Raw genomic sequence first — 11,565 nt, 5'->3', positions numbered from 1 at the left:
TCCTCTGCAGCCTAGCAGCGAACACAAGATTAGGTTTGCCTGGAGAAGTTTACAGTCAAGTTCACGGTTTTCAGGAGCATAAGCCAGCATGGTTTCCTTAATTTCCTTGTCTATCACAACAACAGCAACATTAAAGATGTTTTTCTAGGGGTGGCATTGTCTTAAGCTGATAGAAAAAAAAATAGCCCCCAAAACTAATAAAAGAAATAATGACATAGTTTATATGGAATCCTATATGATTGTCTCAGAGGTTTGCATATCCATAGATCAGATTTACAACATAAAGCACTAGGACATGTTTCTTAATTATTCATACATTAAGTTAAGATGTGTTCTAATCTTTCATGTATTAAGAGTAAAACGTCAGGACATTTTTGTGGTTTCCTCTAACTAGTAAAACAGGAGGGAGGTTCTTCGTGAGGATTTCCAACCAAGCCATGTACAACCAATCTGATATAGATCCTTTCCTTGCCACTGGAAGGCTCCTGACAGTATGGAAGAAAAATTTTAGAAGTGACAATTACTACAGGCAGTAACATCAATAGTCATCTGAGCTATTTAATAACCAGGGGCCTGAAACTTTTGTAACCCTCCCCCAAACATGAGAGCACCGAAATTATTTTCAATATAGATATTAAACTGATGTATTTCTCAGATAAGACAAATTATCTGTAGCCAGAAAAAGAGGCTTAGGCATTGTAGAGCAGCAACAAAAAAGAACTATAAATTTTCACTCCTCTTTAAAAGGAAACTTGATCAACCAATATACTCCTTTTTTGATGTTAATGATTTTCCCTATAGTTTAAAGCTCTTATATTTGGCAGAAACCTCAGAAAACAGGTAGGTGAAAACTCCTACCCAATTCGGGAGACTGTTCTAGGTCTCGGGTGGGTAATCCTCCAGTGTAGACCTTGAAGACATATTATTCTTCATATATAGGAATCAGGTTATGAGGTATAAATGTGAAATAATTGTTTTTCATGTTTAGCTCTCAATCCTTAAGTAAACATTCCTATTTCCAACATGTACACCTCTAACATTTGTGGGGTGAAGGGCAAGAGTAGAAATGGAAGAATGCCCTCCCTTTTTCTCCTACCTTGGCCTCTTTTAACATAGCGAGGAGCCTCCTGAACATGCTGTGGACTCTCTCCCTCAGGAGCACTACGCAGGGAAGGAGCCCATGAGCCTCAGTGGCTGATTTGAGGCTTGTTAGGCAGGGGGTTCCAGGGGCAGGTTCCTGGAGCATGGTCTGAAAGGGGGGAGCCAAGGTTCTACGGGTGGGGCTCGCCAGACAGAAAGTCCAAGTGGCAGGGTCCCAGGGTGGCATTTATTTTCCTTCACTGTCAAAAATCCTACATGTTCCAATTTTTTTAAACTTTCCACATGAATAGTCATGATTTTTTAAGTCGATTAACCCATTTACCTAAGATTCCTCTGTAACATCCTTAAAAGTCTGCAGGGATACTTACAGGACAATGAGGTTAGCAGCTCTCGAGTGCTCCTGTAAGAGTTCATTCAGTCGAACTTGGCGGTAACTCTGTGGACAACATTGATTTTGTTGAGGGCAGTTCTACCAGAATTAGGAATGAGAATCTATCTCCTTACCTCAAATTATGGAGAAGTAGAAAAACCTCACTTAAAAAAAATTACAATTAGGGGGCGGAGCAAGATGGCGGAGGAGTAGGAGACCTGGCTTTCGTCTGGTCTCAGGAATTCAGCTGGATAGGTATCAAACCATTCTGAACACCTAAGAACTCAACAGGAGATCGAAGAAGAGAGTAGCAACAACTCTCTGAACAGAGAAGCAGCCACTTACTAGAAGGTAGGACATGCGGAGAAGTGAATCTGAGGCAATATTCGGGAGGATAGACGGTGGGGGAGGGGGCCTCCGTCGGCCGCTTCTGGCAAGTGATAGAGCCTCGGAGCACAAAATCGGACCTTTTAGAAGTTGGCTCCGCTGAGGGATGTCACTCCAGTGGCTAAGCGGGAGGTGGAAACCTCGTGGGACAGTGTGGTCTCAGGACCCTCGGGGTCACAGAAAGACCGGGGGTGCCTGAGTGCGACAGAGCTCCCAGGTATCGGAGCGGGGAAGCCGGCTGCAGAGACGGAGCCGAGGCACGGGCTCGCAGCTCGGGGTTGCCATAAACTGTGATCCGCGGCCCATTTGGGCCACTGCACCTCCAGCAGGGACCCAACAAGCAGCAGAGCCGGGGAGACTCCCCACCCTCCCCCGGGAGGAGCGGCACGGAAGTTCACAGCAGGGATCTGCTGGGTTTGGAGACTCCACACGGGGTCGGGTGCCAGAGATAGAAACGCTCAGTCACAGGCCGGGTGAGCGCGGAGTGCGGCCGGAGACCAGGGAGACGGGAGTGATTGACTGCTTTTCTCTGGGGGCGCACTGAGGAGCGGGGCCCCGAGTTCTCAGCTCCTCGGGCAGAGAGTGGGAGGCCACCATTTTCACCCCGGTCCTCCAAATCTGTACCGAGAGCTTGCAGGGAACAAAAGCTCCTGAGAGCAAACCCGAGCAGCTTGCTTAGCCTGGACCGACAAGGGCGGGGCAATTCTGCCTCCGGCAAAGACATTTGGAAACCACGGCAACAGGCCCCTCCCCCAGAAGATCAGCACGAACAGTCAGCAAGCCAAGACCAAGTTTACCGATCAAGGAGAATGGGAGAACTCCAGCGCTAGGGGAATACTGAACATAGAATTCATGGCTTTTTTACCATGATTCATTAGTTTTTCAGAGTTAATTTTTTTAACTGTTTTTTGGTTTTTTTTTTTGAATTTTTCTTTTTCCCTTTTTCAAACAACATCTTATCAATTCCTTTTTTAAAAAAACATTTTTTATTTTTCATTTTGTTTTATCCATTCATAGTAGTTACCCTTATTTTTGGCATATATATATGTTCTTCTCTCCTTAAAATTTTGATATACAGTTTCTTCTAACAGATCAAAATATACCCTAAATCACTAGTGTATGGCTTTGTTCTAGTCTCCTGCCTGATCACAGTCTCTCCCATTTTTTTTTCTTTTTTCTTTTTTTTTAAATCTTCTTCTTTCTTCCTTCAAACAACTTATCAATTCCGTTTATAAAAGTTTTTTAAGTTTCAGCTTTACAGTCATCTTCCATCCCTTCATTGTATCAACCCTTATTTTGTACATATATAAGTCTTTCTTCCTTTAAAATTTTAGGAGGCACTTTCTTCTAACAGACCAAAATACACCCAAAATCTAGTGTGTGGCACTGATCTATGCACTAGCCTGATCATATTTGATCATATTCTGTTTGTTTTGTTTTGTTCTGTTTTTGTTTGTTTTTATCTTTTTTTTTCCCTCTTTCTTTTTTCTTTCTTTCCCTTTCTTTTCCCCTGGTTTCAGGTCTTTTCTGATTTGTATAGAGTATATTTGATGGGGACGTTGTTAACCTTTTGGCATTTTGTTCTCTCATTTATCTGTTCTCCTCTGGACAAAATGACAAGACAAAAAAAATCACCTCAGCAAAAAGAACAAGAAGTAGTACCGTCTGCCAGGGACCTACTCAATACTGACATTAGTATGATGTCGGACCTAGAGTTCAGAATCATGACTTTAAAGATACTAGCTGGGCTTGAAAAAAGCATGGAAGTTATTAGAGAAACCCTTTCTGGAGAAATAAAAGAACTAAAATCTAACCAAGTCGAAATCAAAAAGGCTATTAATGAGGTGCAATCAAAAATGGGGGCACTAACTGCTAGGATAAATGAGGCAGAAGAGAGAATCAGCGATATAGAAGACCAAATGATGGAAAATAAAGAGGCTGAGAAAAAGAGAGATAAACAACGACAGGATCACGAGGGCAGAATTCGAGAGCTAAGCGATACGATAAGACGAAACAACATTAGAATAATTGGGATTCCAGAAGAAGAAGAAAGACAGAGAGGGGCAGAAGGTATATTGGAGCAAATTATAGCAGAGAACTTCCCTAATGTGGGGAAGGAAACAGGTATCGAAATCCAGGAGGCACAGAGAACCCCTCTCAAAATCAATAAAAATAGGTCAACACCCCAACATCTAATAGTAAAAGTTATGAGTCTCAGAGACAAAGAGAAAATCCTGAAAGCAGCTCGGGAGAAGAGATATGTAACCTACAATGGTAGAAACATTAGATTGGCAACAGACCTATCCACAGAGACCTGGCAGGCCAGAAAGGACTGGCATGATATCTTTAGAGCACTAAACGAGAAAAATATGCAGCCAAGAATACTATATCCAGCAAGGCTCTCATTGAAAATAGAAGGAGAGCTAAAAAGCTTCCAGGACAAACAAAAACTAAAGGAATTTGCAAACACAAAACCAGCCCTGAAAGAAATATTGAAAGGGGTCCTCTAAGCAAAGAGAGAGCCTAAAAGCAGCATAGATCAGAAAGGAACACAGACAATATACAGTCACAGTCACCTTACAGGCAATACAATGGCACTAAATTCCTATCTTTCAATAGTTACCCTGAATGTAAATGGGCTCAATGCCCCAATCAAAAGACACAGGCTATCAGATTGGATTAAAAAACAAGAGCCATCAATATGCTGTCTGCAAGAGACTCATTTTAGACCCAAAGACACCCCCAGATTGAAAGTGAGGGGGTAGAAAATCATTTCCCATGTTAATGGACACCAAAAGAAAGCTGGGGTGGCAATTCTTATATCAGACAAATTAGATTTTAAAACAAAGACTGTAATAAGAGATGAAGAATGACACCATATCTTACTTAAAGGGTCTATCCAACAAGAAGATCTAACAATTGTAAATATCTATGCCCCTAACATGGGAGCAGCCACTTTTATGAGGCAATTAATAACAAAAGCAAAGAAACACATTGACAACAATACAATAATAGGGGGGGACTTTAACACCCCCCTGACTGAAATGGACAGATCCTCTAAGCAAAAGATCAACAAGGAAATAAAGATTTTAAATGAAACACTGGACCAAATGGACTTCACAGACATATTCAGAACATTCCATCCCAAAGCAACGGAATACACATTCTTCTCTAGTGCCCATGGAACATTCTCCAGAATTGATCACATCCTAGGTCACAAATCAGGTCTCAACCAATACGAAAAGATTGGGATTATTCCCTGCATATTTTCAGACCACAGTGCTTTGAAACTAGAACTCAATCACAAGAGGAAAGTCAGAAAGAACTCAAATACATGGAGGCTAAAGAGCATCCTACTAAAGAATGAATGGGTCAACCAGGAAATTCAAGAAGAATTAAAAAAATTCATGGAAACCAATGAAAATGAAAACACAGCTGATCAAAATCTTTGGGATACAGCAAAGGCAGTCCTGAGAGGAAAGTATATAGCAATACAAGCCTTTCTTAAGAAACAAGAAAGGTCTCAAATACACAACCTAACCCTACACCTACAGGAGCTAGAGAAAGAACAGCAAATAAAGCCTAAACGCAGCAGGAGAAGAGAAATCATAAAGATCAGAGCAGAAATCAATGAACTAGAAACCAAAAGAACAGTAGAACAGATCAACAAAACTAGGAGCTGGTTCTTTGAAAGAATTAACAAGATTGATAAACTCCTGGCTAGACTTATCAAAAAGAAAAGAGAAAGGACCCAAATCAACAAAATCATGAATGAAAGAGAAGAGATCACAACCAACACCAAAGAAATACAAACAATTATAAGAACATATTATGAGTAACTCTATGCCAGCAAATTAGATAACCTGGAAGAAATGGATGCATTCCTAGAGATGTATCAACTACCAAAATTGAACCAGGAAGAAATAGAAAACCTGGACAGACCTATAACCACTAAGGAAATGGAAGCAGTCGTCAAAAATCTCCCAACAAACAAAAGCCCAGGGCCAGATGGCTTCCCAGGGGAATTCTATCAAACATTTAAAGAAGAATTAATACCTATTCTTCTGAAACTGTTCCAAAAAATAGAAATGGAAGGAGAACTTCCAAACTCATTTTATGAGGCCACCATTACCTTGACCCCAAAACCAAAGACCCCATCAAAAAGGAGAATTACAGACCAATATCCTTGATGAACATGGATGCAAAAATTCTCACCAAAATACTAGCCAATAAGATCCAACAGTACATTAAAAGGATTATTCACCATGATCAAGTGGGATTTATCCCTGGGCTGCAAGGTTGGTTCAACATCCGCAAATCAATCAACGTGATACAATACATTAACAAAAGAAAGAACAAGAATCATATGATCCTCTCAATAGATGCAGAAAAAGCATTTGACAAAGTACAGCATCCTTTCTTGATCAAAATTCTTCAGAGTATAGGGATAGAGGGTACATACCTCAATATCATAAAAGCCATCTATGAAAAACCCACAGCGAATATCATTCTCAATGGAGAAAATCTGAGAGCTTTTCCCCTAAGGTCAGGAACGCGGCAGGGATGTCCACTATCACCACTGCTATTCAACATAGTATTAGAAGTCCTAGCCACAGCAATCAGACAACAAAAAGAAATCAAAGTCATCCAAATCGGCAAAGAAGAAGTCAAACTCTCACTCTTTGCAGATGATATGATACTGTATGTGGAAAACCCAAAAGACTCCACCCCAAAACTGCTAGAACTCATACAGGAATTCAGTAAAGTAGCAGGATATGAAATCAATGCACAGAAATCAGTGGCATTCCTATACACCAACAAGACAGAAGAGAGACAAATCAAGGACTCGATCCCATTTACAATTGCACCCAAAACCATAAGATACCTAGGAATAAATTTAACCAAAGAGGCAAAGGATCTGTACTCAGAAAACTATAAAAGACTCATGAAATAAATTGAAGAAGACAGAAAGAAATGGAAAAACGTTCCATGCTCATGGATCGGAAGAACAAACATTGTGAAGATGTGAATGCTACCTAGAGCAATCTACACATTCAATGCAATCCCCATCAAAATACCATCCACTTTTTTCAAAGAAATGGAACAAATATTCCTAAAATTTGTATGGAACCAGAAGAGACCCCGAATAGCCAGATAAATATTGAAAAAGAAAAGCAAAGCTGGTGGCATCACAATTCTGGACTTCCAGCTCTATTACAAAGCTGTCATCATCAAGACAATGTGGTACTGGCACAAAAACAGACACATAGATCAATGGAACAGAATAGAGAGCCCACAAATGGACCCTCAACTCTATGGTCCACTCATCTTTGACAAAGCAGGAAAGAATGTCCAATGGAATAAAGACAGTCTCTTCAACAAATGGTGTTGGGAAAATTGGACAGCCACATGCAGAAGAATGAAACTGGACCATTTCCTTACACCACACACAAAAATAGACTCCAAATGGTTGAAAGACCTAAACGTGAGACAGGAGTCCATCAAAATCCTAAAGGAGAACACAGGTAGCAACCTCTTCGACCTCAGCCGCAGCAACTTCTTCCTAGAAACATTGCCAAAGGCAAGGAAAGCAAGGGCAAAAATGAACTATTCGGATTTCATCAAGATAAAAAGCTTTTGCACAGCAAAAGAAAGAGTCCACAAAACCAAAAGACAACCGACAGAATGGGAGAAAATATTTGCAAATGACATATCAGATAAAGGGCTAGTATCCAAAATCTATAAAGAACATATCAAACTCAACACCCAAAGAACAAATAATCCAATCAAGAAATGGGCAGAAGACATGAACAGACATTTTTCCAAAGAAGACATCCAAATGGCCGACAGACACATGAAAAAGTGCTCAACATCGCTCAGCATCAGGGAAATCCAAATCCAAACCTCAATGAGATACCACCTCACACCAGTCAGAATGGCTAAAATTAAGAAGTCAGGAAACGACAGATGTTGGCGGGGATGTGGAGAAAGGGGAACCCTCCTACACTGTTGGTGGGAATGCAAGCTGGTGCAACCCCTCTGGAAAACAGTATGGAGGTTCCTCAAACAGTTGAAAATAGAGCTACCATACGATCCAGCAATTGCGCTACTGGGTATTTACCCCAAAGATACAAATGTAGGGATCCGAAGGGGTACGTGCACCCCAATGTTTATAGCAGCAATGTCCACAATAGCCAAACTGTGGAAAGAGCCAAGATGTCCATCAACAGATGAATGGATAAAGAAGAAGTGGTATATATATACAATGGAATATTATGCAGCCATAAAAAGGAATGAGATCTTGCCATTTGCAACGACATGGATGGAACTGGAGGGTGTTATGCTGAGGGAAATAAGTCAATCAGCGAAAGACATGTATCATATGACCTCGCTGATATGAGGAATTCTTAACCTCAGGAAACTAACTGAGGGTTGCTGGAGTGGTGGGGGGTGGGAGGGGTGGGGTGGCTGGGTGACAGACATTGGGGAGGTTATGTGCTATGGTGAGCGCTGTGAATTGTGCAAGACTGTTGAATCACAGGTCGGTAGTTCTGAAACAAATAATGCAATATATGTTAAGAAAAAAAAAAAGAAGAAGATAGCAGGAGGGGAAGAATGAAGGGGAGTAAGTCGGAGGGGGAGACGAACCATGAGAGACGATGGACTCCGAAAAACAAACTGAGGTTTCTAGAGGGGAGGGGGTTGGGGGGATGGGTTAGCCCAGTGGTGGGTATTAAAGAGGGCACGTTCTGCGTGGAGCACTGGGTGTTATGCACAAACAATGAATCATGGAACACTACATCAAAAACTAATGATGTATGGTGATTAACATAACAATAAAAAATAAAAATATTAAAAAGATTACAATTATTTCCTTCAGGTTTGGAAACTAATTTTTAAAAACTCATAAGAAATTCTAGAAATATCAAGAATAAGACCAGGTGGTTGTTGTGCTAGAGTGGCTTATTAAATTCTAAGGGAAAAAACAAAAAGTGAGCAGGAAACATGGATAATAGTAAAAGGAAGGTGAGAATGGTCAGTTCTGGGAACAGGTTTCAGGTAGAAGAACTAATCTTGATGACCAATTTGATATCTTAAGAACATAAATTATATCCTAGTCTACATTGTTTAGGCTCTTTGAATAAAAGTCAGCCAAGAATCACTTGGAAAAATACTACATTTACGATTTTGCAGCAATAATACTTATTATTGTATTTCTTTATTTCAGCAACCAAGGCTTAGATGCATGATTTGCTCAATTATGCGAAAAATCTTTGTTAGAAGTGGGCAGTTTATTAAAAAAGAGAGAGAGAGAGAGGAGAGGCAAACCAAAACGCGGACTCTTAACTATAGAGAATAAACAGAGTTGCTGGAGGGAGGTGGGTGGGGATGGCCAAGCTCTAAGGGGCTTGGCTCTAAGCCCATCTGGAGATGGGCTCTAAGGAGGGCACTTGTGATGAGCACTGAGTGTTGTATGGAATCACTAAATTCTACACCTGAAAGTGATATCATACTGTATGTTAACTAACTGGAATTTAAATTAAAATGTGAAATTAGGGGCGCCTGGGTGGCTCCGTTGGTTAAATCACTCTTGATTTCGGCTTAGGTCATGATCTCAGGGCTCTGTGCTGAGCATGGAGCCTGCTTAAGATTCTCTCTGACTGTGTACTCTGAAAAACAACTGAGGGTTCTAGAGGGGAGGGGGGTGGGAGGAGGGGTTAGCCTGGTGATGGGTATTAAAGAGGGCACGTTCTGCATGGAGCACTGGGTGTTATACGCAAACAATGAATCATGGAACACTACATCAAAAACTAATGATGTAATGTATGGTGATTAACATAACATAAAGAAAAAAAAAAGATTCTTTCTCTCCTTCTCCCTCTGCCCCTCCGCCGGCTCTCTTTCCCTCTCTTAAAAAAAAAAAAAAAAAAAAGTGAAACTAAAAAAACAAAAATAAAAAATAAAAATAAAAATCCTCCCAACCCCCCCAAAAAACAAACAAGCAAGCAAAGAACTGGGCGGTTTATTATACACAGTTTATAAATCTTAGCTCAGTATTTTCTCCACTAAATTTGAAAAGCTTTAGTATTTCTTGTCTAAATTGTTTCAAGTTCAGCTCTTACTGTAGTTTGTTTATTTATTTATTATATCCCTCCTACAACATGTGCCTGATCCAACTTTCATAATCACTGTTCCAATTACGTATTTTCTCAGATTGCTTTGTTAGTTTTCATAACCTCATCAGGTTAAAATTCTTTGTTACTGTGTTAAATTGTGAGTCAATTACCTTTATCTACTTTGCACACATATTGACTTGACTTAAATTATTTTAGACCCATGGATTCTGTCTTCTGTTCTACAAAATTAAATTTGAAAGGAGACTTCACAATATATATCAATAATCTGGGTGTTTTTAATCTTTTAAGAAGAGAATTGATTTTACCTTAAGAAATGAAAACCAGTTTCTAAAACCTCATATCCAGTAATATGATTGTAAAGCCCTTGAAAAATGCAGAAACCCTAGATCTTGAATAATGACATTCTATAACTGATGCGTTACTTCTTGATCTTTGAATCAACCATTGTTTTCTTTTTCAGCTAGTTAGACAGTAAAGTAAAAATTAAGGAAGACAAGTCCTTACCTTTTCCTTGACTGCTTCCAGTTCTGCATCTGTAATTTTCCATGGGGTTTCTCTCTTTAATTTCTCAGCAGTTGTTAAATCTTTGCAGCTTTCATGGAGACGATATGGTTCAATCATCTCTTCAAAGACTTTCCAGCTGAAATTGGAATTATAAAGGAGGGCTCACAGTGGGAAACTAACTCATTATTTCACAGATACTCCAGGTATGACTGGCTCTGCTGGCTACAGAATCAGAGCTGAATGTCATGCAAATCTTTTAAGAATTATCTTTGCAGGGGACTTACTGTGAGTAAAGCCATGGATATAGTACTGCCTCCCTACCCAAGGAAAGGCCTTAACACGTTGAAGGCTTGTTAGCCTGCTGTGTTTTAGATCCTCAATATAAACGCACCAACACACAGATAATAATTATTCTGCAAATAAATTTCCTACATGGTGTAGTCAAAGACACCATTGTAATGTAGACACTTTAGCCCATAAGTAAGTTTCCATCTGCTTAAATGAGTTTCCATCTGCTTATTGTACAGACTGTCTAGGAGACATACATGAATTACTGTGGGAGATGAACTAGGTTGCTTGAGATGGGAGTTGGCTAGGCCTGCCCTCTCCTTTAGTCCATGCCACCCTCCCCCTGCTGGCAGGGGACATCGGTGGGCAGCTAGAAGAATAGCAAATTCAATGGTTATAGAGGAATTTAGATGTTTGCTGCAAATAATGCAGCCTTTGTCCTTCTGATGACTATTGTTGCTGTCTGAGATTTTTAAATGACTATTTTTCAGGTGCATGTTAGAAGAAAGAATAAAAATAATATTTTAATGTCTACAAATCAGAAGCCACTTTAAAGCAATTAAGAAGAAGTCATTGAGTAGAAAACTAGCAGCAGTATCTCACAGCTGTGGAACATTTTAAAAAAGTGCTAGAAAAATCTCATTTTGTCTTTCATAAGAACCTCAAAGATTTTTTTTAAACCGTAGTACAGAACAAAGCTTACAGTTTATGAGAGTAGTTGTCTTCAGTGTGTTACTAGGAGATGATGCCAAATATAAACAGTGTCTTTTGGTTTTA

General features: G+C 39.9%; 1 protein-coding gene across 3 annotated transcripts in view; it reads right to left on the bottom strand.

Annotated features, from left to right (window-relative positions):
* Window positions 1-210: 210 nt before the first annotated feature.
* Window positions 211-11,565, bottom strand: part of SLC12A1 (solute carrier family 12 member 1) — a 93,511-nt gene continuing 82,156 nt past the window's right edge. For all 3 annotated transcript variants that reach the window (XM_027570290.2, XM_027570289.2, XM_027570291.2), the window contains exons 25-27: window positions 10,501-10,636; window positions 1,470-1,537; window positions 211-485 (exon numbers count right to left, since the gene is read on the bottom strand). In XM_027570290.2, the coding sequence (XP_027426091.2) occupies window positions 350-485; window positions 1,470-1,537; window positions 10,501-10,636 (340 nt within the window). In that variant the 3' untranslated portion in view covers window positions 211-349. The remainder of the gene's footprint in view (window positions 486-1,469; window positions 1,538-10,500; window positions 10,637-11,565) is intronic.

The sequence above is a fragment of the Zalophus californianus genome, chromosome 6 (genome assembly GCF_009762305.2).
Source record: "Zalophus californianus isolate mZalCal1 chromosome 6, mZalCal1.pri.v2, whole genome shotgun sequence".
NCBI lineage: Eukaryota > Metazoa > Chordata > Mammalia > Carnivora > Otariidae > Zalophus > Zalophus californianus.
The sequence above is the reverse complement of the archived record's forward strand: the minus strand, read 5'-3'. Positions and strand labels throughout refer to the sequence as shown.